Raw genomic sequence first — 27,266 nt, forward strand, 5'->3', positions numbered from 1 at the left:
CAGGGCAATGACTTCATCGCTACTCAGCAGGCCAGAACATTTGGCTCTTTACAATGGAATGATTTATTGTGAAACCAGCACCGTCCTGATCGGCTTCCCACCTCTCACAACTTTCTTTAGAATTTGAAATCAAAGACTGCCAATATTATGCTTTACACAAGTTTATTTTCATGATCACTGCTGCCTGCTCTACATTTCATAATGGCTTCCTTATATGACCGCTGAGTTAGAGCTTTAAAATAACTTTATCAAGGTGCTGAAAGCTTCACTGTGTTGGAAACTGCTCTTCAAACAGAATCTCAACACAGATTATTCAGTGCAAACACGTAGGTGTTTCTCACAGTAAGTTACCAACCACCACAAACAACAGCCAGTACACACAAGAGAACCTGCTAACTCTTTTTCCACTGAAAACTTACCATTAAAAAAAAAAACACCAAGAAGGAAAATGCTATCTCATCTGCTAAGAAGTATTTTGTGGTCCTCTATCAATTGCACTGTGGAAAACAAGATGTTCTAGAGACTAAAAGCGTGGAAAGAGTCAAAACAGACTTCCCAGGTGAACAGAGTGGATGGTGGTGACCTAGTGGACAGCTCAGCAACCCCTGCAATCCACATGACTGCGAGAACAGCAGGCAAAGGGCTGCTCTGTACCACTTCACTTCCAGGATTCCTCCCCTCAGCAGTTACTGGCAGCCAGCCTGGGTGCTGGATAAGGGGTATAATGAGTCTATACAGGAGATTCTGTAGCTCAAATGCCACCTTAGGCCCTGTTTTACTGCACAAAGACCAAACCCTCCTCCAAAAATAAACCTCTCTGTCCTGAAGCTTTCATTGATTCTGCACATGGCAGAGCAAGCCCAAAGGTCTCTCCTTTGCCATGTAACAGAGCTGTTCTGTTTCTAGAGCTGGGTGCAGAAGGAGGGATTGTTAAATCCTAAAACCACCTCAACTATTGACTCTTATCTTCTTCATATATGCTTGCAGAATCTGCACCACTTTTTACAAGAAGATATAAAGTATAAACCTTCTTATATTGAGATCTTCTTCAGCTGAAGAGATCAAATTATACAACGGGAAAATACTCCCACCAACCCCAAGCCTTGGAAATTTCCAGGAATTTTTCTGCCTCCCCACACCTATGTCTGCATTTCAAGTTTGTTAAAAGCAAAAGCTTTGAAAAAGCAATTTAAACCCAAGTGGATATTACACTTACCTGACTGTGTCATAGATAAAGATTCATCAGACCAGTTGTGAGATGTCTGGTGGGACTTCACAGGTGAACGCAGCTGTCCTCCAGTTCGGTGGCTGCCTTTGCTGGAGTCTTGCTTTGATACAGAAACGCTTTTGGGAGGAGACTGAGAGAAGGAAAGGATAAACAAGTAATTGCAGTTTGAAAATAAAAGATCACTGTCATCAGGAGCCAGTTACAAGGGAAGAACAGCATGACAAGAGGACATCTCAAACAGATACAACAATCTTAAGAAGAATTTCATCTTCGCTAGAGAACAAAACAATAGTACCAAGAGCAGCAACAGCACACTGCTTACTTTGAGCCTAGACTTCTGTAAACCTGCTTAGACTACTCTACTACCACATAAGAGAACTGACATGGCTCTGACTCACAAGTGTTCAATACATTTGTGTCATCTGCTGCAATAGCAACTCCTAGTAAATAAACTAATAAAATTAACCACTTCATGTAAAGGGTGCAAGATGACATTCTGAATCAGTGAAACAACAGAGCACTATTTTTCTGAGGCCAGGCAAAAATTCAAAGAGCAAATGTTCCTCCAAAATGGTGCTTAATGCTTCAACATATCCTACAAACCTTTAAAACACCTTGGACACAACCTCTGGCACACAACAGACATTTTATTACGATCTCCTCAGCAAATTTGCCAAGAAAGTATTTGTAATAAGTCTAGATAAGCAGTTCTTTTACCCCACAGACCCTGCATTTTCTGTCTTATTGAGCACAGGGCAAAGTTATCAGGATGAAACTCAAAGTTACCATCCAACTAGAAATAACAATTGGAATAGAACAATAAGGCAGAATTAAGCAGCAAGCAGACACAATCTGAAACCCAAAGGACTGTGCATGAGGTTACAGGTCTGCTTCTTCATCCCACAGCTACACTTTGGGATACATTACTTGCAAAAAAGGCAAAGTGGAAAAACAGAGCATAGCTTCCATGGCCTCAAAGAATTTATGCAATGGCAACAAGCTAGCCTACAGCTAATTCACACTGCTAAGTGGGTCAGTGTTCCACCACTTAGCGCTGCATACCTATGTGACATACACAAAATGTTTTGCAAGACTACACACAAGCTCCAAAATATGGAAACTCCATGTGGAAACAAGATTTCCTCAAGACTTCAAAGCACATGTCTGATCACAATGATCACTCACAGTAATGTGAAATGGTATCACAAACACAGAGAACACATTTAGTTAATAGTGTAATCTCTACTTTGACAACTGAGATGGCTGTATTAGCCACTTCTCTGATAGTGTGTAAGAGTACATACGGCAGAACAGCTCACTCACCAGTTTGCTAGGCGAGGTAGAGGACTTGAAATCTTCAGAATAAGCCATTTCTTCATTAATTGTACTCTGATCTGGGCTTTCTGGCTGTCCATGGCCCATGGGCTCTGATGGGACAGACTCAGCAGCCAGACTGCCAAGGTCTTCTGGGATAGAGCTTTCACTATTCCGATGAGAGCAAGAAAGCACTGGAGACTCCTCCTCACTGGCTGTTTCTGAGATTCAACGAGAGAAAAAGCAAAGCACATCAGACCTGGCACCATCTTACATGCAGAGGCTGAAGGCATATGAGGCTGAAGGCATAAGGTTGAAGGCAAACTTTCTATGCTGTTTGCAGATAAAGCAGTAACTGCTAACAGTACATGTCAAAAAAGCATTATTTCACTCACCGGGACACTGATGGTGAAATACTTAGCAAGAACAAGCCTGTTTACCAGAGAAGTATGATTTAAAGCTATGATTTGTGTTCAAGAAACAACAGGATGTGGCACTTAGTGCCCTAGTCTAGTTGACAAGGTGGTATCAGTAAGAGGTTGGACTTGAGGATCTCACAATGCCTCTTCCAATCCAAATCATTCTGTGCATTTGTGAAAACTGCCCAACATTTTTAGTGATTGCTGAATATCTAAAATAAAGAGGTTTTCAGGATATTCTAACATTTTCCAGACAACACACTCCAAAAAGATTATTAGGAAAACCTGTCCTTCCAGTTGACCATACAGAAGCAGGAGTCACTATTAGTCTGAAGAAGCCATGGAGGAGCATATAATCTGCAGGCCAGATCTTGAATTTAGAATTGATTGCTTCCTTTACAGTAGTTGCAGAAAACATTTCAATGTTATGATTTCATCATGAGTCTCTCAAATGGCAACAAACAAAATAATAATTTGGGTTTTCAATATTCCTGTTTACTAAGTTCCCCGGGAGTCATGGCATTACTGAGGCAGCCATGGAGAACTATTCAGTGTTCGAGTAAAGGCTGGGGAGAAGGACTTTTCCTTCTGAAGCAGGGCTGTGCTCCAGTGCTTACTGGTAGATACAATCAGTACAAAGTGATGCTATTTTCTCACTTTTTGATAAGAATTCAGCATTCGTGCTGAAGTTTTGTTCATTGGAACTTACTGACCCATACACATATCATCTTTAAATTGTCTTACAATGCCTAAAATCCACATGATTGTTTTCAGTAACAAGGGTAATAGGGCATTACTCTGAATTCTCATTGCATGTTCAAAGGATGTGCTGCCTACTTCCAACAAAGTGGAAAAATAAAGGAAAATAGAAATGTTTTTAGAGCAATCCCTGAAATAATTTTCTCTCACTGCAGTTCAGTTCCCTGTGCTTTAGCATGATTCACTTAAGACAGAACTATGAAGTTGTAGCTTCCAACATCTGGGAATTAATTTCTTCCTCGCAGTCGCATCATCTATACTAATTGCATCCGAGCATACTTTACCACAGCTGTACATTTCAAACAGGTTGTGTTAACAACAGAGGGAAGAAAAGAGTTCCTTCATTTTTTTGACAACACAATGGCAAAGCAGCCCCTGACAGGAGCCATCCTCACCAATAGTACTAAAGCTAACAAGCAGACACACTTTGCTCACTGCTGGGGAAAATGGTTTTAACAGAGTAAGTTCTGAAGACTACCATCAAAAGATCAGGCAACACTGCAACAGTTCTGCTTTGAAAGACAGAAATACAGTTTAAAAACTGTACTTAGAAGTGGCTGATGGGCTTATGCTGTATTGTTCACCTGGGAGGACACATAGCAAAGGAGAAATACACATTTAACTATGGTGTAAAACAGACAACAGAGTGCAGAAATTGAGATTCTAAGAGTGTCCAGAAAACAACCAAAATATCAGAAAAGGAAACAACTGCAAAGCTAAGCAATCCTTGTGTCCAATTATGCTTCGCTCTTGTCATACGTGTGTCACTTCCCCCCAGCTCCCATTACCTTTGGGCTCAGTTCTCTGATCCCCCAGCTCTTTCTTGGCTATCTTGGTTTTGAGCAGCTCCTTGTCCCAGGCAGCCAGAGCCTGCTTTTCCATGCGCCGTATTTCTGCTTCCTCTGCATCCAGGCGGCGTTTCCACTCCAGCAGCTCCTCCGCGTGCTGTCGGCGCTGCATCAGCTTCTGCTCCCGCTTAGTGAGGAACCTGACAGGACAGCACAGGACAATGGCAAACCAGCCAGCCACGCTGAGCTCCCAACACGCAGGGGCTCGACTGCCACCCTTCCCAGAACTGCAGTTGTTCAGTTTGATTTCTAGGATATAATCCACAATAACTGCTATCTCCCAGACTTCTGATGTGCTGCTGCAAAAACCCCACAAGTGGATAAGGGTTAAATGTAAACAGGCTGTTTACATTTGAAAAAAAAAGCTTCAAAATCATTAAATGCGCTACAAATTATGCGCTAAACTGAACAGAAAAAGTTCACAATTTCAGGACATGAAAAGTACCTGTGTGGTATTAAACTGGAACCTTCTAGAAAGCCGTGACCATTTGAAAAATGAACTTTTCTTTTTTGCTAATCCCAATGACAGAAAAATGGTAACCTCAGCTGCCCTGTTTTTTTTTTTTTTTTTTTTAAATACATTATTGTAAGAGAAGGTGAGTCTGTATTAATAGTCCTCCTGGAGCTATAATCCTTCTTCCTTTAAGCATCATCTCTATGGATTGGCACACTTGGAATGTTAACTGTGAGCTGACAGCATCAAGAGAATAACGATGCTGGACAGTTTCTTCCCAGCTACTAACATATCTGGCCGCTAGTTTAATAAGAAATTAAAATTAAAGCTCATGCTGAAAATTCGCAGATCTTTTCCTTTCTGACAAAGAGCTCTTAAGTGATCCATGAAACCTCAGAACTGACAAAACTCTCACAGGATTTTGCAGGTATGAATAGGTTTGTGTGCACGCACTTGCTCTCTTTGCCAGCTCCTGTCTCATTTCTGAGCACTGAAGTAACCATAGCACTTAACCTTTCAGACAGCAAACTGGAAGCAAGTTCAACATCAATTGCACACGCTTCCTCTGGCATGCCAAGTCTGGAGAAGAGTGTCTATCAATCCATTCATCTCCTACACTGAAAGCTTTACTCTGTAGAAAGTCCATCGTTTGCCAGCTAGAGAGAGTTTGCCATTGGTACAGAAGTTGTGGTGCCGTAGAAGGCAGACTTCAAAGACTTGTGATACTTTGTTTTTGCAAATGTTCTTATAAGTTTCAAGCCATCCCAAGCACTTAGCATCAAAGTTTTTAAGCTGCAAAGCAGATCATAATCTCATTTGTGCTTTTTAATCTCTCAGGTTTCAAAAACCCCCTTTATTTACAGGGACTGAAATGGCCAAGTGACTAATGTGCAGGTCTCGCCTGCTAAGGGACATTTCTCATTTGCTCACTTAGTGTTTGTTCTGTTCCCTGGAAAAGTGAGCTGGCAGTTGATCAGAAAGGTTGAGATTCAGGTAAGTCCTTTTCTAAGACAAGATTCAAAGGGAGCAAGGTATGACATGAAGAGAAAATTTTCAGAAGCCAGTTAGAGACACTCAAAATCTTCTTCCTGATGGTAAAAACAAGAGGAGGTGAAAAACAGAAACACCTCAGGATCTCTGGAACATCCACCACCTTCAAGCTGAGAGATGATATTGTGCACTATTTTATCACTTTCTATAGATAAACATCATCTACACTTACACAAAACTGACAGGCTGGTATCATTAAGAGTGAAACTACCAACAGCAATTGCATTACAAACATGACAGGCACAGTCATGCTAATGTTGTGTCCTTCACCAGCACTATGAGATCTATCCACTCTTACTCTCTCACACACATCAGTACCAATTAGTCAGCAGATCATGCATCTGGAACTTGTTTTGGAAGTCATTATTGCAATGACCTCAATGCAAAAAGCAACTTTTTCTTCTTTCTTTCTACTGTTTGATTTCATCAGAAAGTTTTGCAGTTTACTGGATCTTGAAATAAAATGCAAGAGAAAGGCTGAAATAAATGGATTCAAAAGAGCAGATGCCAAATGAATTAACCCAGAAAAACACAAACAGGAGGAGAATTAATGAAATTACCATGAAAATAATTGCCACACAAGAACTACTTTTTAAGAAAGATAAGTCAACAAAAGTGATTGGGAGAGAAAGAGGATTCCAACAAAAAACCCACAAGAAGAGGAGGATCAAAGCAGCAGACCAAAGATGCAGACTCTTCCATATCCCTGGGGTTTTAAAGGCCAGAGCCACAAAACAGCAGATGCATTGCCTTAATATTTACTGCAGTCTAGAGGGTTCCAGTTGCAACACCAAGCGTACACATTTATCCTCAAAAGCAGAAAAAAAAATTGCAAAAGCACATCTGACACCTATGCAGCTGGAAATGTGGGGAGCAATGAGGAAGCAGCAGCACTCAGATTACAGCAGCGTGATTTCAAAGTCTGTTTCCCTGGTGCTAACATCACACATTTTATCCATGCATTTCAAATATCAGTATCAACCTGCTGCTCTAAACTGTACTTGTACATTTTAAGGTATATTGACTATAAGCCCAAACAATGAGGTTTCAGCAGCTGTTCTGAAGTAGCAACCAGACAGTGGGAGCAAAGTGAACTGTCTGTTTGTCACTGAGAACACAGCAGGAATAGGAGATTAGAATCCTAGAATGGTTTGGGTTGGAAGGGATGTTAATTTCTTTTCATCCCTCTACCATAGGTAGGGACTCCTTTTGCAAGGCCAGGTTGTTCAAAGCCCCATCTGACCCAGCCTTGAACACTTCCAGGGATGGGACAGGTTGTTTCTCCTGACAACCTGTGCCAGGGCTTCACCAACCTCACAGCAAAGAACTTCTTCCTTATATTTACTCTAGATCTACCCTCTCAGCCTAAAACCACTACCCCTTGCCCTATCACTATGGGTCCTGGTAAGTCTCTCTCCATTTTTCTTGTAACCTCACTGCATATGCTGAAAAGGCACAATAAGGTCTCCCTGGAGCCTTCTCCAGCCTGAACAAGCCCAACTTTCTCAGCCCTACTTCATAGGAAAGGTGTTCCCTCTCTTATTTTTTTGTGGCTTCCTCTGGACCTGTTCATACAGGTTCATGTCCTCCTCACACTGGGGACCCCAGGGCTGGACACAGGACTGGGGTGAGGACTCACCAGAGTGGAGTAGAGGGGTAGAACCATCTCCCTCAACCTGCTGTTTTTCCATGCAGCCCAAAATGGAGCTGGTTTTCTGGGCTGCAAGTGCACACTGCAGAGTCATACCCAATCTTTTGGTCCATCAGCATCTCCAAGTCCTTCTCTGAAGAACTGCTCTCAATCCATTCCCTCTCCAGACTGAACTGAGAGCGGGGGTTGTCCTGACCCAGGTGCAGGGCCTTGCACTTGTTGACCTTCACGAGGGTCACACTGGCCCACTCCTCAAGCTTGTCCAGGTCCCTCTGGATGGCATCCCTTCCCTCCAGCAAATCAACCACTCTGCTCAGCTTGGTGCTGAGGGTGGAGTGATCCCCCTGTCTATGTCATTGATAAAGATCTGGAAACACTGAGGCGAGTGTCAAACACATCCACTGCTGAAGAACCTCTGGACTTCCTAGGACTGAACAGAGCATGCTCTATCAAAGAGTCTATCACTGGAGAAATAGACAGTTACCTGACCAATTGGTTGTAGATATACAGCTGGAATTTGGGGTGGAGGTTGGGAAAACAGACACTGAGAGAGGCCCAGTGGTGAGACGTAAAGACAGAGAAGAAGTAGTGAACAGGAGAGCAGTGTCTACAAAATAAGGAGGAAGAGTTTAAAACTAAGATAGCAATTAAGGCAGAAAGAATGAGAAAAGGATAGCATCTGGCAAAGAACTTTAAAATTAATTGCATTTAACATTGTATAGTTAATACCCAACATCTGCAGTACAAAAACTATACACTGTTATGCAGACGGTTATAGAACATACATTTCTAACACTTCATTTTCTGTTAATGAAAGACAAGCTACTTTTACACCGCTGTATTTTTCTTTAAATTTTGGAGAGTTTTGTTACTTTGATGCAGATTTCCACAGGCATCAGTTAACGTATCTCAGCCTGACCTTTCTCATGCTATTCTCTCAAAAGAGTGTCTTATTGGTATTAAAGAGCATGCTGGTTTTGCAATATCAACAATTTGCTTGTCTGAAACTTTAAATACATTTTCTTCACCTGGTGAAACCTCAGCAAAATTATTTCTACAGTAAGGTAAGCACCAGTGAAAGAGCAAAGAAAAAAGAGATTAAATAATTTACTTTTAAAACACGAACAGTTCCAGGAAAACTCCAAGATATAGCTGCCATTCACATTCTAGCTGATAATTGGGATTTTTTTGCAACAAATTACAGACTTGATCTCTGAATACTTATATATTTCATTTGAAGTACTACCTGCAGAAAGATAATACTTTTTTTTTTTTTTAAAAACCTACATAACATACAGCTCTGCTTAAAATGGTATTTCTTAAAAAGTATTACCATTTTAAGCTAATTCCTATTGAATTATCAAATTTATAGAAAAATACCATGCTCCATTTAGCTCTATCAACTACAATGCAAGCTAAGAAGCACACTAAGGAAAAGCAAATGAAAATAAGCATTTCATCCATTATTGCACAGATTACCATTAATGCTGCATATGCAAGGAAAGCCAGGGGAAAGTGGTTAATTCTCTTTGACAGAGCATGCTCCTGTTCACATGCAGGCTACACAGACTCATCAGTTAAAAAGAAAACAGAACTATTCTTTCATTCCCCGTTTAGCAGAAGACAAATATTAAAGCTGCCTCCTAAGTAAGGAGGCCAAAGGATATCCACCTTGCTGTGGAGTACAGCAAATCCAGCATAGCAGGCTTTCCCAGTTCCTTCCTCTAGCTCCTTTGTATTTATCAGCTTCTTCCCTTGATCCTTATTTCCCACCCCAATGCCCCTCAAATGGCAGCTTGCTATCAGAACACCCCAATCCAAACACCTTACTGCTATTTTTATGTGTTTTACGAATCAGGACATTAAAAAAAAAGATACCAAGTCAGCAGTGTTTTTCAGTCAATAAGCACTGCTATCACTACAAAAACACCTGCCAAAGGTGTGCAAAACTGTACAACAGGGAAATCAAGTTTTAGATAATCATTTATGCTTACACGAAATACTTCCTCCTTTGAACATATGCAACAATCCAAGACTTTTAAAACCATACACCAAAAAACATCACCACATAGATCACACACAATTTCCACTTGTTCTTCCTAAAAGTTCCAACTCAAATCCTGGTAACCAGCTTTTGAGAAGTATTCCCCAGGTGAGCAGTATTTCCAACTACATAAAATAATAATCAAATGATGACTAAAATAGCTTTAAAGGTAGAACATACTTTATATCTGCTACAATCTATCCCTTGTCATATAGAAGTCTTTATGCAATTCTAAGTCTTGCTTAGAAATGAAGATACTTTGAAAAAATAATATTTCAAGAAGAGTATTCACAAAGCCACTGGCTGATAAAAAGTAGCAAAGGAAGTCTTGAATGTACAAGGATATTTGTCACCTCTTTCACCATGAATACTGTATCTCAAAATTCATAAGCTGCAGATTGGTTTTTTTATCACCATTTGAAATTTGTTGAATTTGTTTGTGGGGAAAAAATAAGATAAAGACCTTCTTTTAACAAAAAAAGTAAGATCAGAAGAAAAAAATTATTTTCTTGAAACCCTAGAAGTCAGCATGGCCTACAATACACAAGCTTTTCAAGTCCCCATCTTAAGTCTTTTACCAGTCTCAAAAGAGACTTCAAGAATTTGCCAATGTGATGATGGGGTGGTTTTCATACAACTTGGAATCCCAGGAGTTTAGTTTTGGAAATATGACACCTCAGAAACTTTTAATCATCAGTGATTTTGGCTGTTCAGTTTATCATTTGCCAGCAGCATCAAAAAACAGCAATCAGCTCAGGCTAGACACAAATGCCATGAAACTACAACATGTTTTGAGTTTTTACTCCTTATACCAAAGCCTCCCTTACTGCTGTTGGGTTTTATTTTCATCATACTCAAACACATGCACGGGTGGGAAATGTGCTTCTCAAATGATTGCAAGCAAACAGGCTGCTAAGGAGTCGAGGACAGCTGGCCTTGCACAGCACTGCTTGCTCTGTGATGTTTCATCCAGCTGTGTTTGGAGTCTCAAGGGAAAACACATTCCAAAGATCACCCACATGGACTGAAGTGCAGTGACTATCTTGGTTCTAAGCTCAAAAGAATTGTGTAAGCAAAGACTATCTCTTATGGCAACTGGTAGAAGCCAGACTTCCAATTAATTAGTCTCAAATACGAATTCAGGGCTTCAAACTAACGAGCATAAGTGGGTAAAGTGGGATATTTCATGTACACAAAGTAATTCCTACACTGAAAGGATGCAGAAACAATTTTTTATCTAAAACAACTTCCTAGGTAAAATCAGGAGATTTATTTCAGGTTTTCAGACCCAGGAACTGCACACAGATTTTGTTGTTTCCTCTGGAGCCTAACAAACATTTTCAACATTCTTCCAGCCTGTAAACCACGTATATTCTTAGTTGTGTACATATCACCTCCATTAATAAAGAAAATATTTAAATAATTCTTCCTAAGTGATTTCAATGCATCAAAATTAAAATTCAGCAGCTGGATAATTAGATAGAAATCACACATCTGACAACCTCAGTGTCTTTCTGTGAGCCAGATCTGCAACTCAGTTACTAGCTTTTGCATAAGACAATTGCTGTTATAAGTTACATTTCAACTCAAAATAAAATCTGGCACTGCAATTCCAGAGTCTCACTCCCTATATTTTTTCACTCTTTAAGGTAAAAGGGGAGATACAAAATACAGGCACCATTCTGACCACTTGACTTCAGATCTGTCATTGTAAGGGAAATTCTGACAAGATGTGCTGTAAAGCCAGAACCTGTCCATATTCCTCGTACCTACGAACATCAACATCTCTTAAGCTGATGATGTGCTTTTACCAACTCTATCAGGTACAAAGAATATTAAACCAAATCCTCTACAATAAAGCCTTGACCACATGGTCTGCCATAATGTTTGAATCTTAGTATCATGCAAGAACTTTTCAATTATTATATTCAAAGATTAATATAGTTTTATTCATGCTTCTAATCAGCTGTTTTTCAGGCAATTCAGATCAAAACGTGATATCAACACCACTAATATTTCTGATGGCCATTTTTAGTGCAGATGTGGGCCAAACCAACTTGTTCCATTAAAATAGCAAACTTCTGTAAAAGAAAAAGAAATATATAGTTACTTTTCATCCATTCTGCTGCGCATTTTTTTAAGTTTCTGCATAATGCTGCTGGTCTCACTGCTGGAGATGGAGATTGGGGAAGGGCTGCGTGTTTCTGCATCAGTTGGAAGTGGGCTGGAACCATTGCTCTGCTTGATGTCATCCTCACTGGGAAGCTCCTGCAATTAAAGGGTTAAAAGAAAAAAGAAGCATTAAACGAATACTCCAAAATCCTTTTAAAATGGTGTTGTGTTAATTTAGCTTGTAACCTCTAGATTACATTAAATACTAAGTCTGTTCACTTGCACATTTGACTTCATAACCTCATTTTTATTTGACACGCAGCTTTCAGCACACCCTTTCTTTCCATAATTTAAGTTTCTCCCTAACTTATCCAGAACCACAAAAAATAAACCCACCAAAACAACAAACCACCAGAGTTCAGTCACCCAAACAGGAAACCAATCTTTTCTATAGTGCTACTATTAAACTTGTGTCTTCTCTAAATTTTGGAAGGAGGCAGGAGGCATTTACCAAAACCTCATTTTGTTACCTTGTAAAGTGGATACAAGAAACTTAGCATAATTACACTAACACACACAGCAGGAAGTTTTTGGGTTAATGCTTATATTTCGTACTTTGGGCCTGACAAATAATCAGAAAAAAAAAATCAAAGCCTGAGAGCTCTAAGCATCAAAAAACTCACATTCCCAAAGTCATTAGTTCAGCTTTAGAATGGAAAAACACCATCTACTGTGCATTTAAAACATGATGTAACTTCTCCAAAGGCATTTCCTTAAGTGATGCTCTAAAGAAATTAAACATAAACTGCTGAGATAAAGGGGTGAGACCATTTCAGGTAGACAAAACTTCCAGCTTCTAGTAGCTTTCCATTCCTATAAACGCTGAAGCTGCATGGCTGAAGAGGGAAGACTCCAGCTTCTGTGCTCAACACTCACCAGCTTGCTTTCTCCTGCAGATTTCAGTTTTTCCTGCAGTTTCATTGTGGTCTGACGGATTCGCTCGATTTCCGCCTGCTGTTTCAGGATGAGCTGCCTCTCCTTCCGGGCAGCCTTGTTCGCCTCCTGGAGACGTTTAATTTCTGCCTTTTAGGTGTAAAAGGTTCAGCGTGAGAACACTGACACAGCCCTCTCAAGAACATACACAAAGCTGCCACAGTGACCTTGCTATGGTTTGACATGACTGCAGTTACATGAGGAAGGAACCAGGCTGAACTTCAGCACCCAAGAACTGAAGATCAATTAATACTTCAATCTCAATCATGAGGTTACAGAGGGAGAAGGACCCTTGAGAACAACAGGCTGAATATGACTGAAATGCAAACAAAACCTACAGGTAAGAAACACTTCTGGTTCTCCAGTCCTGTATTTACAGTGTCTGAAACATTCAATGGGTACACATGGCTTTCAACAGGACTTTCCTAGAGGGCATCCCTTACCTTTTCCTGCTGTAATCTCAGCAGCAGACCACGCTGCCTCTTTCGAATAGGAGGCATCTTATCATCCTCTCCCTTGTCTCGCAAATGCCTGCAAATAGATTGAAAGGAAGAAGAATAAATAAAGTAATAAGATTACTTTAGGATAATAATAAAAAATAGTAATAAAGTAATATGAAAAAAAGTGCACAACAGGCCTTTTGCTCTTTAAAGTGAAAGAAAAAAAGAAAAAAACTTTTCCTGTTCTGCAGAAGGGCATATACCTTAATCCTTGGCAGGCTCTGTGGTGGAATGCTTTGCACAGTTTGGTCAGACAGGCACAGTAAAAAGGCCAGTGCAGGTAACAGATCCCATAAGAATGGGCAGAAGCTCTGCAGAGGTAGCACACTCACCATTTGAGAAACACAAAAGCAAGGACACTTGGCTCACTATCTAATATTCGTTTGTCAAATCCACAATAACAAGAAATTTAAAGAAAATGTCTGATAAGCTATGGTACTCTCAGGCAGAGAAAATGACTGATTAAATCTGGCCACTGCTGTTTACTGGTATCAGTGGGTACTTCAAACGGACTTCAGGACAAAGCATATCTTAGCTTGGAAACAAATCACTAAATACAATATGTATCCAGATTCACAAAATGTGGCCTGAGTTAACTCAAATGACCTCAGACACACATCAAGCAAAGAAAGGTCAAACTGTTTGACAGTTCTATAGCTTCCTGAATTAGGATGTGTAGAGGAATGGTTGGCAACTACCTTCTGTAACTGACAACAAACACCTGCTCCTCTACTGTTCCAGTGAAATCCTTAATCAAACCACATTCAATGCAAATATCAAAGCCCATTTATAAACTGGGTCCTATTCTTTCCAAGTCCCAGTAACAACTGTACAGAATACTGATGTCAGAAGATTAATTCAACCATTAATACTTAATAAGGGCGTGCTAAAGTGGAAACAAAACCTTGAAAAATAGAAGGAAATGGTCAGTCAGCAGTTACATAGATTCAGAGCTGCCTTACTTTTTCTGGTGTTCCAGCCAAGCCAGTTCAGCCTTGGTCTTCTCTTTGAGAGCTTTCTCCCGGAGCCTGAGCAGCGAGGACTGATGAGCTGCTCGCATTTCCTCCTCTTTCATGTATTGTCTTACCATCTCCATGGTAAACTTAGAGAAACTATCCTGCCCCCCTGAGAACGGCATGCTTAGCTCCTACACGGAAAGACAAAGTTGGCATGAAAGTTCTTAAAAAACAGAGATATGCCACTTTTTTTTTCTATTTCAAAGTGCGTGTCTGTGTGTGTGTATACACAGATACACAAAAATAGATGCAGGAAGGGAAGCTGTTTTTCCTCTGAGCTTTGTGCAGACCAGCTTTTTTTTTTGCTCTGGGCTGTGGGACAGTTTTGGGAGGTCTCCACTTTAGCCATAGGGATGAGGCATCCTCTTGTATCTCCTAGCTGTGTGTTAGCATAGTTGGAGGACTTAATCCACTGGGCTTTTAAAACCTACCTCAAAAAGTCACCCCGGCTAAGCCACAAGGTAGAGGCCAGGGTGGACTGTTCCCTAAGTCATCACACTTGTACAACAGTGACACACAGCATGATTCACACATCTCTGTTTTGAGATGCTCAGAGAACCATGGGGAGGAAAAGAACCCTCAACCCTGCACACACAGCTAAGAACAGCTCACTTGAAGCTTATCAGCTTAACCATGTCAGCTCAGTTAATTTAACTGAACACAAATATGGTTGCCTCATCTACCTTGATAGATGACAGAGCTGTTTTGTCTGGAGACACTTCCTCATCAGAATCGTCACGACTGCCCCGCTTCTTCTCCAGATTATTTCTGCGATGGCTCTCAGAGGGCAGCAAAGACCGAAAAGATTTTTCTTCAATCTCATCCTCTGTCATGGACTCATCAAATTTCAGTGAATACTCTGTTGCAACAGAAGCGGAATCTGAGGGAGAAATCAGGGAAGCGGCTTTTCACTCAGTTTTGCACCATGAATAACGTTTTAGTCTGTCTCACCTCATTAATGTTGGGGGGGGGGGGGTCAGAAAGACAGGGAGATAACTAATGTAGAAAAATGGGTATTTAGGAAAGAGTGATTTTGAGTTAGGGAACACCCGTTATCCAGCTTTGAGCGACCTAACAGATTTGTGGTACTCAGGTACAAACATGTCTGGAGCTACTGAAACATTTGGTGGTGTGCCTTCAGCACATGAGCACGTGGTAAGCTAACACAGCAGGATCTCACTGTGCCATTCTCTGTTACCTCTTAAGATAAGAGACTACGATTCACCTGGGGCTCAGCTTTCTTCACACACTTTCTCTCATTCATTTCAGAAATTCATTCTAAAACACCACCACACTCCCTCCCTCCCTAACCACCACCTTCAGACCCATCACACACCAGCAGCACAGCCAACCTTTTTCATCTGGCAGGGACAAAACGCTGTCACTGGGCAAGGAATCATCTGCAGCAGTCTGAGCCTGCTCTTCAACACTGCTGGCTGTCTTCTCACGACGGGAAAGCTTTTTCTCATTCTCCTTAGAAGATGGAACTGAAGGGCTCCCCTGGCAGCTGCTGGTACTACTGTGTTATCCAGAGATTTTTTTTTAAATACTTTGCACATTTCAAAATACTTGTATTACACTACTACTGTGCGCATCATGATGAACATCACAACAATAAACAATAAGCAGAAGGTTTTGTTTTAAAATGCAGTTTGGTTACTTTAAAATTCCAAGTTTCATCCAACTACTAATTGCTGTTTTAATTCTAGCTTAAAATCCATGTGCTCTGAAGGCATCCACATCCTTTACCTGGCAGTGAGTAGAGATGATAAACAAATGCATAAAATCTTCTTTCAGATTTTAAAAGAATGAGTAAGTTAGAAATTCTGTTTAAGAAGTTAGGAGAACTACAGAGGACAACATTTTTCCAGCTCAAGATCAGAGAAGGGCTGTGAGAAACTTCATGGGACCTAACTAGATCAGGTAAGTGAACAGGACACAAAAAGCTTCTTACCTCTGATCATGAACCTTTGATCTTGAGGACTCAGAGTAACTATCAAACATTGGTGAGTATGTCTGTTTTGAGTCACCTGTCTCCTCTTTACCTTGTGATATGGCACCAGACTCAGATTTCCTGGCAATGAGAAGTAGTTGGGGTTAATCTGCACTCTCTTGAAGATAGGAGTAATACAGTTTTCATGAGCTTCCATCAGTTTATTCAAAGTAGTAACAGCTAAAAGATTTCTTAAAGATAAACTAGGTTAAATCATCCCACAAAACATTTAGATAATCTTTTTCTACTCTTTTATGGAGAGTCTCAAAAGTTAATGTCACCTTTGGTGTATGCTATTAAGGGCATAAAGATGGGATCCAAGTTCATCTTAAACGCTCACTTATTATGACATCTTAAAATTTTCTGCAAGAACAGGTGAAGCAATACCTAACAAATCTTACTTCCCCCCCTCCCAAGATGTGAAACATGAAGCCAAACCTGTTTGTATCAGCTCTGGCCCTCAGCTGCTTTATGAACTCGGAATGGTGCTGCCGCTGCTGGTCGAACAAGGTGGGGACGGCAGCAGCTGGGGCACCGACAGTGTCCGAGATCTGAGTCCGTGCTAACTCTGCCATCTGAGTACAGCAAAAAACATGGGCATACAGTGAGCTTATCAGCATCAAAATGCTTCTGGAAGAGAAAATGATCCTTCTGGGAGACAATTTAGTGATTTGTAACAATTGTGTAAGACACGGGGTTACAGTGGTTTGTAACAACACGAGTCACTTCTGGTGGTAAAGTGCATACTGAGAATACATATCCCTCCATACTCCATTCCTTTACACGTAATAAATTACAGTGTACATTCAAAAATATTCCCAGCACATCAGTGACAGGTGTTTCCACTGCTGCATTCCAGTTAAAACAAATGGCTGTTCAACTGAGTACCTGGAGTCACTTGTGAACAGAGATGGAAAAGCTACTCTGCTGACCCAGCATCAGTGACCAGGTCATCCCCATCAGCCTCTCCACCAGCACCTCCTACGCTCAGACTTCAAACCTCAGTCAAGACTTGAAGAGAATAAAACCCTACATCAAATAAAAGCTGTCTTCTCTGTTTTTTCTCCATGGTTTCTTAGCTGGTTTCTGCCCACTTGAGCTCTAAAAACGAAAAATGTTTCCATGTCTTTATCCAAGACTTCACTGTTTACTCTCGATGACCAATACACTGCATCTGTTTGAGGTGTCTGAGTTTTTCTGCTCCTTTAACCCATTCTTGTCTGCTCAAAAATTATTTAAACTTCACGTATTTGGCAGAATCCAGAACAAGTACATCAGTATAATTTTACAATTCCATTACTCATAAAAAACAGCCTTGGTGAGCACCAACATGTGCACAAGATGTGAAGAAACAGTTCTGCTCACACTCATCAGCCTTTTGCACTCCATCCCATAATACTGACCCACAGTCACTGTGATTTCTAAACTGTGATGGAGTAAGAGCATTTCTTGGTTCCTGTGTTCCTTATCCATGTTTGAAGCAGCTGCTACATACTGGGAACAAGAAGTATAAAAAACTGATAAACTGATATAAACCCCTGAAAACTAATAAATATTCTGTATAGCACAAGAGGAACAAAGAGAGATTCAAAACAAGGAAACTTCAAATTCTGTACCAAGTCAAGAGCTTTGCTGAAGATTCTCTCTTTTTATAAAATTTTATTTGTTGTTGCTCTTCTGCCTTCAGCAGTAACCAAAGTTGCAATTGTCTGCTTTTCTAATTTAATTTGCACATGAAACAGGTATAGGATCAATCCCTGATGGAGAGCAACTCCTGCAAACTAAAGATGCTGTGTTCACTGTCATCAATCTACCCTGGAAGAACAAACTTCTTCCCAGTTCATTAACTGGAAGATCATAAGAATGTGGAACAGTGATTTAAGGCTGCTGATTTACTTCTAAGTAACAATGCCAGAGTAGCTCCTTTGAAGTCCTGTAATTTGTCATGTTATGAAAGCGAAGAAGTTGTACCAAGAATGACACCAAACAGAAACTTAAAAGGCAAAGAAGTATTCACAGTAATACTGCAATTGCAGTAGCTTTTCTCTTTCCCTGGGGCCTCACCTCACGGAGCTGGTGAGTCGCATCTGCTGCGAGCAGCGCAGGTTCTGCCTGTTTGGCTGCAGCCTTGCACGGGGGCTCCTGTCCAGCCTCCAGCCGTGACTGCACCAGCTGCTGCAGTGACTCTGCGTGGACCTGTGCAGAAAACACAAGACAGTTCAGCTCCTCGAAATGGTCTGGCTGGAGTAACTACAGATTTATTTCTCAAAATCTGCCAGAAAAAAAGTTTGAAATAGGCCCCTGAGAGTTTCTTTTAGCTATGTTAAACCCTTTTGGCACTTTCATGTTGTTCACAGCTTCAAATTAAGAATAGTTAAAGGCATGGATTTACTTACAACATTTTGCCTCTTACACATTCCATGTTTTTGAAGGGCAGCCTTACCTGAGCTGCCTTCTGCCTTGCCTCTTCCAGCTGTCTCTGACTTTCTAAAGCTTCTTGTTCAGCCTTGATTTTCCAAAGAGCCAAGTCGCGTTCATGGCGCTGCTGTTGTGCCTACAGATAAGGAAAACAAGTTTTAACCATGCTAGTAAAATATAAAGATGTGATTTGCCTCAGCCACTGGTTGCAACTACCTCTTAAAGATCTGGATCTACTCTGCTGGGGGTGTCTCTTCTGCTGAAACAGAATTTTCAACCCACTGACCCTCTTCCTTTTTAAAGCAATGCACATACCCCATACTCTTCCACCACAGTGCAGAAAGGAGTTTAGGACATCAATTAATTCAACAAACCAGAATAAACAATCTTGTCAACATAAAGAAACTTGAACCAAAAATACTGTTTGTGTGGAATAAAACAAATCACCCAGCCCGAACAACTACGCTGGAACTCAGTATCAATCCCAATAAATAATCATGCTTTTATCTGAGGAACACAACCAAAACAATGATTCCAGCTAATGGTCTATTAATGACACATAGTCCAGAGTAGCTACTTCTTGGTGTCAACTTAGAAAAAGAAAGATAACTGACATTAATCCTAAAAAATGGACATTATCAGAGATGCCTCATTCATACCCATTATGATTTCTCTGCATTGCTAACAAAAGCTTAACTTGCCCCAACTTGGTTAATTTTCTTGCAAACAAACAATAAAAGAAAAAAAAAAAGAAGAAGAGCTAAGACAAAGAAGCATTTTGCCATTACCTTGAGAATCTGAGCCAAAGAAACACTCTCCTGCTGGGCAAGGGAGATGCCGCGTACCCGCTCCAGATCCGAGAGCTGCCGCACGGACTCCTCGATGGCGCTCAGGTAGTTCAGCTCTGCTGACAAACGGTGCTGCAGCCCCGCGGGGGAGAAGCGCATGCACCCTGCAGGACAGCACACACTGCTCACCCTCACACACTTCAGCGGCCCACATCAAAAAGGAAAGATGCTGCAGCTGCTGTGGCATCAGCACGGCTTTTACAGATACTCACCGCCTGCGGAGGCTGCTCCTGCTGCAGACCTGCCGGCGCCCAGGCCCACGTCAGGGAAGGCCGGGTTTGGCTTCAGCCCTGGGGCTGCACCTCCAGAAAAGCCAGCTGGTGACTTGACTCTTTCCGCTGTGTTGCCTCCAGAATCCAACTGCAGCACTTTTTGGGAGCCAGGAGATGGGGAAGAAGTTGGTGTCTTCTGGGGTCTTCCCTTGTCTGAGAAACTGACAGTGAAACAAAAACCAAAAGGAGTGAATAACTCTCCTTGTCCAGCTATTTGACAAAATAAAGGAATAACCTTGTTCTTCCATTCCTGCACACAAACAGATCCATGCAAAGGGCACAGTCTGTTCAGTTTGCACATGGCCTCATGCGATGGGTTTTGTCCCTAAATCCCAGTTCAGAGTTAAGTTTCTAGAGCACCCTACTTTTCCCCAAGTATTAAGCCTAGTTAGCACATACACACACTTTTTTTTTTTTTTTTTTTAACACAGTATCTTTATGTTCTACATGATCAGACAAGCAGTTTCAATGCCTACTGTTAGGAGCCTGGCATGAGAAAGTCAGGATGCAATCATTTGCACATGCAGTTTAAAAAGTGAACAGTTTACTATCATGGAGGCAACTGATTGTGACAAGCCACTGCCCTGAGTCTTGACCTCTCTCCTAAAATGCAATGAAGACCAAAACCTGACTTGAACAATTTGTAAGATACTATGGTAACACTTTTTGAGAAAATACATTTCTTTTTCAAACAGAGAAAATTATACAGATGCTTCTTAAATTTACTATTTCAATTTTATTAGGCTGAAGAGGATTAACAATGGCTGTTTAAATCCTTTGGGAAGACATTCTGCTTTACTTGACACATCTTAGGAGATCAACGGACCTTTCAAACCCAGTCCTGGATATCAGCAACAGTCACCAACAGGAGCCAATACCTCAAAACTGCTCTAAACCAACACAGTACTCATATTATTTGATGTTTTTGAGAAAAAAGTGCAGTGAAAACCGAGCTTCATAACCACCTTCACTGGACAATTATCAGAAAACTGCATTTTTAGCTAGACAAAAAGAGGTTGCAACTGAAGACATGTGTTTCTTTCTTGTTTTAATACACTCTTTTCCAAGGATGGGTTCATCTCTCAAAAGACATCGACTCACAGAGCTGGATAGGCTTTGTGAGTATTACCTGAACACAAGTACAGCCAAAATTGTCTGTGTATCTACTGAAAAAAGAAAGGAGACTGCACAGGTTGGATAAACCCTGACACATTTCTAACAGACCTTTTCTAGAAGAGGGAAACAAAAACTGTATTTCAATGCTTAAGGTACTGAATATGACAGGACACCAGGTTTCATGTTTAAAATACAGGGAAAAAAGTTTTCTGCATGCACATCCTACTAACATTTGACTATTTCTGTTACTTCCCTTTTGCATATCCAAAGACACAGTCAGTAACACTACTAAGCATCATTTATATTTGCATAGAATCTTACAACATTCCTGTTACCTCATCAGGGAGTGTCCAGACAAATTTTCCAGTGTGCTGTCTGTATCTGGGTTCTGCTCATGCTCTTTATTAGAAATTCGGCTACTTGGTAAGGATTTCTTAGCCTGTTGGGATCCCCTCTCTAATTCAGACAGTATTTTATCTTCTTCTACAGAAAAGTGGTGAGAGCTTCCATTGAAGGAGTCCAACCCTAAGAAGCAACAACAGCGTTAAAAGTTTGTTTGGTTCTACATGTGAATACCTTGATGTCACAACCCCAAAACAATGACTGAGAAGTTTTTTCCCAATTAAAGAAGCTTTTGAGTCAGAAGTCTACAGATCCAACAAGCAAGAAATGTGGACCTGGCAGTGAAGTTCTCTTCTGTATATTGTGTTCCCTGCCAAAGCTGTCACTCAGCTTTCATTTCAGCACTCTATCAGTTTAAATAAGGAAAATACATACTTGATTCTTTACTACTAATAATCAGAATACAGCCTAGCTTTCTGGGGGGAAAGGTAAAGAATTTTGAAAAAAAAGGAAGAGATAATTTAGAATGCCTAATCCTATTTTTGTCATGTTTCTATTGACTTAAAACCCAGGGGTTTTTAAATCCATTGCTTATATACTATGAGTGCACCAAGCCTCAAGTTTCTTCATGCTTTTGTAATGTACAGGTTACCACAGAAACCAATGTATTTATTCATTTGTGCACTGATGAAAACTAACTGTGATCCAAAGACAAAACATTCAGGCAAATTTGTTGTCACATAGCCATAACTCAGAAGCCTATTGGCATTTTCTCAGTACAGAACCTAATCATAGTTCCCACACAATATTAAAATTAACTAATTTATTAAAAAGGTTGGTTTAGGAAAGGAAACTTTTCAATGCTGCTAACAACCTCTCACTTATTTAAATTTAAATTACTGTATTTTAAGGCCAGAGATTAACCAGAGTCAAAAAGAATCTAAGAAGGAATCCTGGAGGAATAAATCAATCATTCTATCAGTAGTAGATTACAGTTTCTAGATATGAAGGACTGCAATTTTCCTAACAAGAAAAGCCTTCACAAAAAAGGCTACTCTACTGCACTTACGTTCCTTTTTCCCTCTCTTTTTAGAGGACGCAGATGAACGGGAAGATGCTGCAGACCGCGGTCCAGGTGAGTGCTGAGAACCAAACTCCACAGATGGAGGGTCAAGGGGAGACTTCCTACTGGGAGTTTCTTCCTGAATGCTGGAATTACTGCTGCCAGCAACACTAAAAAGGAGCACATTGACAGTGATTAAGGACTTCCAGCTCCCATGTTCCACTGTGCACAAGAAAACTACCACACTTTGAATTAAATGACCAAACTGCACTAATCAGCCCATCTAGAAAAACATCCGTTTTGAGATTAAAAGCTATGATAGCTAAAAAAGTTTGATATGATATTGAACATATTGAAACATGCTTCCAATAATATGAAAGCCTAAAAGATGGATCATAACCGTCCTGTCCAATTTTAACTCTTAGAAGCAATTGGACTCAATACCTGAACAACACAGGAATGATTTAAACTGTGACTGCATTTCAGGTAATTTCTGGTCATACAGATATCAACTGCTAGAAATATGAGCAATTTTCAATAAAGGATTGCAATAATTAGTAAAACTATTAGATGCTAATGCATCGTATACTAAATAATACCAACAGAAGAAAGAAGTTTCAATCAGAAAGAAACCATTTCTTGCAGCCAACATTTTCAGTGTGCAAAGTGCCTTTTAACTTCTTTTCTTCTGAAGTTAAGTATCACCGACACAAACACACTTGTGGCCTCTCCCAAGGTGCCCAAAAGATATAAACATAGCTCATTACAAGAAAGAGGGTCTTGGAAAATTCAGGAAGCCATGTAGTAAACATGGAGATCCAGGATCTACAGTCTTCAGATTTTAATCTGAACAAAAGCTTTTAAAAATTCTTACAGACAGTTTATTTACCCATTACTAAGTAAGCACTGACAAATGCTTAAAGCAATTACAGATTTACTATGAAGTTCTGAAGTACTGAAGGCATTTTCAGACTTACAAATAGCTTTTCTAGTTTTTCTGAATTACATGACTACCAAACTGAGCATTATTGCAGCCACACAAGTCAGAGAACTAATTTTCACTGGACTACAAAGGATACGAATCTTGTCTCAAGCTCCCTGTCCGGGCTAAAGAACAGCAAAAATCAGACAGGGAACAGGAATACGGGACTCTGTCTTAACTATGCTAACTATATTAACTGCAAGGTCCTGAGACAGTACTTCATCAGTTTGACTAGTATAGTACAGCACAGCAGAAAAGATATCCAGCATACTTCTATGAAACAAATTTTGTATTAACTATTTTCTCTTGAATTCTGCATTTTTATTTTTCTAGGAAGTCCAACCCAGCTACCTGAGGTCACGTGAAATCTTTTTGTCTGTTAAAGTGCTGCTTCCTTGCGATGAGACAAAGTCATCCTCGTAAGAAGCCACGCTCTCAGGAGGGCTCATGGCAGGGAGCAAAGGGCGCAGAAGGGCAGAGCCTCCGTTCAGCCTTTCTTCAAACACTGAAGCGTGGAGAGAGAAGGGAGAGGACAAAAAGTGTAACAAACATACATCAAATAGGTAATAGGAATTAAAATGCTCCCAACCATGAGTTACAATGACATCCTTCCAAACACAAAATCATCAGGAGAACAGAGTACAGCTGTCCCATGGCAGTTTTAACACAACATAGCAAGCACAGTCTTCCTCTTTTTGTAAATTATCAAATTCTTTACTTCATTGACATACTCCAACCAAAACATTCTTGAAGAGCACAGTGCTTTAGAGTCATCTGCAGAAAATTTCATGCAATCATCTTTAAAGAAAATGTTATGAAGGTAAAAAGAATCGAGAAAAACCACAAGACAAAAATCAACTTCTCAGAAAACATTCCTCCTCAGAATGAGGAACTCCAGGCCAGAGACAAAGTACTCATAAAAAGAAGAATAAATTTGTACAAAAAATGAAAATGAAACTAAGCATCCTGCGTGAGACAGTTGTAAATCACGCCTTACGCAGATTGACATTTGAGACCTCTGAAAGCACATTCCTTAACTGTGAATTATGAAGTGCACAGAGCAGTAAGACTGGGAAAACAGCAATTCACAAGAGCTTTGAGAAATGTTTCCGTTTTTACCTTTTCCATGAAGCTGATAATTCTTTGCAAAGATGTTGATGATACTGTGGGGACTTCCCTTTGCCAGCTCCTCCCAGGGCCCCTTGCTGTGTGTGTCACTTGTCTGAGTGAAAAGTGGGGAGTACCTCTCAGCTGCTTTCTGAAACTCCTTTATGGGCTCAAAAGCATTTCTCTCCCGAATGCAAAAATCCTTCTCTTTTAATGTCTCCAACATCCTCAGTGGCAGCTGTTTGTGCTGGCCTCCTTCCTCTTCTGAGAGGTTTTCATCACTCAGGAGAGGCCCTTCGCTGATGGAGTCAATGCTGGACTCGTGAGGGGTAACGGCTTTGCTCACAGGATGTGCCTGGTTCTCACGCCCTGGGGACTCCGTCTGCCTCCTGGATAAATGTCCCAGGATCCCTTCGTGCCTGTTAGCAGCAGGAGACCTCAATCCAAGGCTGACTACATCAGTAAGAGGTCTGATGGTCTCGGGGAGCTTTTTAAACTCACTAAGGTTGCCTACCCCAGGAAGGTTTTCATCGAAGGTTGTATGAGACACGCAGGCACCCAACATCCTTTGAATTCTGGCTGAAAAAGTATTTTCATTTTCCTCCCTCACAGGAGGACTCACAGCCTTTGCCCACCATCCCTCATCCTGGTTTTCTTGCATAAATTCTGAGTTCCACATGGTACCATAGTTGATACCAGCGCCGGCCAACTTTTTGGCTTCAGTTTCAATCCTGCTAGAAAGGGAAGCGGCTGTAGCTTTCAAAGCTTCAAGGCGATCTAATTTGCTCTTATACTGGCTGGCAGAAGGTTTTACTAAGAGGTTTTCCTGTGCAGCAGATGAATTTGGGTATGACTGAGGCATCAGGGACCCCACAGGGGCAGAATGGCTCCTCCTGCCTGCCAGCATCGCGTCACACTCCTTCGACAGAAGGTCCATCTGCTCCAGACTCCAGTGAGGGGAACAAGGGCCTCCACTTGAGCCCAAGAGAGCTTGTGGGTGGGGGAGCTGGACTCTTGGGCTCAACCTGTCTGGCTGTACCCATGGAGGCTCCATCAAATCGCTCCTGAAATGAAAAGTCATCATTTACGTTGACGACTTACACGAATATCGATGCCTTAGATTAATGCATCATTGCCACAGATTTAATTCCAGGACAAAATACTTTTTGGTGGAATCAGAGGGGTGGGGAACGGGACAGTAAACAGATACACAATGTTATTTAGTAAAAAAAGCAACAAAGCAAACAACACAGCACCTCCCAAATCTGAAATGCCACTGATGGTGTACTCTTTGTTTTAGGGTTGTAACGAGCTGAGGTTTTTCACTCTGAGCAGTAAGTCTTTTCCAAAAACTTACTGACTCCAAAAAGGGAGAAATGTTTTTTTTCCTTATCCCCTGCCCATGTCCAGAACACTAGAACACCTCAAAAATCCCCCCAAAAAAACTTGTCTCTGATTACTGTGAGGATCTCTGAATACCTTATGCAGTCCTGTGAGTCTCATCTCTCCTCTACTATTAGCAATTACTTTTTTTCTTTATGAAGTTACACTAACAATATTTACTATATGGTTTAGCTTTTTTATCCTACACACAATAGTACATGGCATTCCCAGTGAGCTTCCCTGAAATTTTCCAGAAGGGAAACAGGTCTCATTGCACTTACTAAGTCAGAGCAGAGATACTGAAGCAAGTATACATTTAAGAAGCAGACATTCATTATGTAGTTAAAAATGAAGACACTTGCACAACAGGGATACTAAGGATATCCAAGAAGCTTCAGGATTTTTACTTCCTTACATTTAAGTGTTTGGTTAGGCACCTTGAGTTGCGGTTAGAAGACTCTGATAATAAGACTGAACAATTCAAAACTGAGAAAGATGTATGAAAAGAAATAGGGAAAGGCCAGTTCCAAGCAGAAGCAGAGGTGCTTGGTACTTCACAGAGAGTAAATAATGGCTGAATCCAAGACAATAGATGAAATAGCAACACTGAGCAAATCAAGAAAGAAAAATCAACAGATACATTCACAGGATCAGCTTCTCTTGCCCAAGGGCAGAGGAAAAAAGAGCGGTCCCATATGAAATACACATCCCACTGATGTCAACAAAACGTAACCAGCAACCACCATTCACTTTACTTATTTACACACTCGCAAATCAGCCATAGCCAAAATTTTCATATGGTTTCCTGCATCAGCTTCCTCTTTACTGAGAGGAAAATGCTGTAATTGATGTAAAGACAATTACTCTCACTGGAACAGGAACTCAAAGCCAAGGCTATTTTCACCTCTGAGAGATGAAAGCAGGAGCATTTTCCTCTCTCTCCCAAGGCCCCATCTGCTCACCTCAGCAGCGGAAGCTGTGGTTCCGAAAGGGACATGTCACTGCTGGAAGACGCACTTGGAGGACGCTCTTGAGCCTTGTTTTCTTTGTCAGATTCCCCAGATGGCTGATAACCAGGTCTGGGCTAGAGATGAAGACAACCAGAAAAATGCATTTTCAAAAGCGTGTCAGCATTCAGGAGCTCTTGTCTCCTTACAATTGAAAAGGCTAATATCCAGAATTCAGCTTCTCTTTAAAACATAAAGATGATTTTCAGTCAACTTTCTAGTAGGCCTTGCTGGGCCAAAAAGCAGCCACTAGCAAAGAGGCTGCACATTGAAATCACTATGTTTAAGCAAAGCTACACGTTTTGATTTGTTCTTTTCTCTTAACCGATAACCACCGGAACAGCACA

The 27,266-nt window shown here is 40.8% G+C and overlaps 1 protein-coding gene across 6 annotated transcripts in view; it reads right to left on the reverse strand.

Moving 5' to 3' along the window:
* Positions 1-27,266, reverse strand: part of CEP350 (centrosomal protein 350) — a 69,667-nt gene that overhangs the window by 18,454 nt on the left and 23,947 nt on the right. For 4 of the 6 annotated variants that reach the window (XM_040072558.1, XM_040072559.1, XM_040072556.1 and 1 more), the window contains 21 exons: positions 26,875-26,996; positions 24,542-25,593; positions 23,774-23,927; positions 22,447-22,610; positions 21,371-21,560; positions 19,860-20,080; positions 19,588-19,751; positions 18,825-18,935; positions 18,446-18,577; positions 16,820-16,956; positions 16,343-16,462; positions 15,741-15,907; positions 15,072-15,268; positions 14,335-14,519; positions 13,316-13,403; positions 12,816-12,962; positions 11,878-12,035; positions 8,208-8,330; positions 4,509-4,708; positions 2,552-2,763; positions 1,217-1,358 (listed from right to left, as the gene is read on the reverse strand). In XM_040072558.1, coding sequence (XP_039928492.1) covers positions 1,217-1,358; positions 2,552-2,763; positions 4,509-4,708; positions 8,208-8,330; positions 11,878-12,035; positions 12,816-12,962; positions 13,316-13,403; positions 14,335-14,519; positions 15,072-15,268; positions 15,741-15,907; positions 16,343-16,462; positions 16,820-16,956; positions 18,446-18,577; positions 18,825-18,935; positions 19,588-19,751; positions 19,860-20,080; positions 21,371-21,560; positions 22,447-22,610; positions 23,774-23,927; positions 24,542-25,593; positions 26,875-26,996 — 4,186 coding nt within the window. The remainder of the gene's footprint in view (positions 1-1,216; positions 1,359-2,551; positions 2,764-4,508; positions 4,709-8,207; positions 8,331-11,877; positions 12,036-12,815; positions 12,963-13,315; positions 13,404-14,334; positions 14,520-15,071; positions 15,269-15,740; positions 15,908-16,342; positions 16,463-16,819; positions 16,957-18,445; positions 18,578-18,824; positions 18,936-19,587; positions 19,752-19,859; positions 20,081-21,370; positions 21,561-22,446; positions 22,611-23,773; positions 23,928-24,541; positions 25,594-26,874; positions 26,997-27,266) is intronic. The other 2 variants (XM_040072557.1, XM_040072560.1) reach the window with 2 other exon arrangements.

This window comes from Hirundo rustica, chromosome 9 (assembly GCF_015227805.2).
Source record: "Hirundo rustica isolate bHirRus1 chromosome 9, bHirRus1.pri.v3, whole genome shotgun sequence".
NCBI lineage: Eukaryota > Metazoa > Chordata > Aves > Passeriformes > Hirundinidae > Hirundo > Hirundo rustica.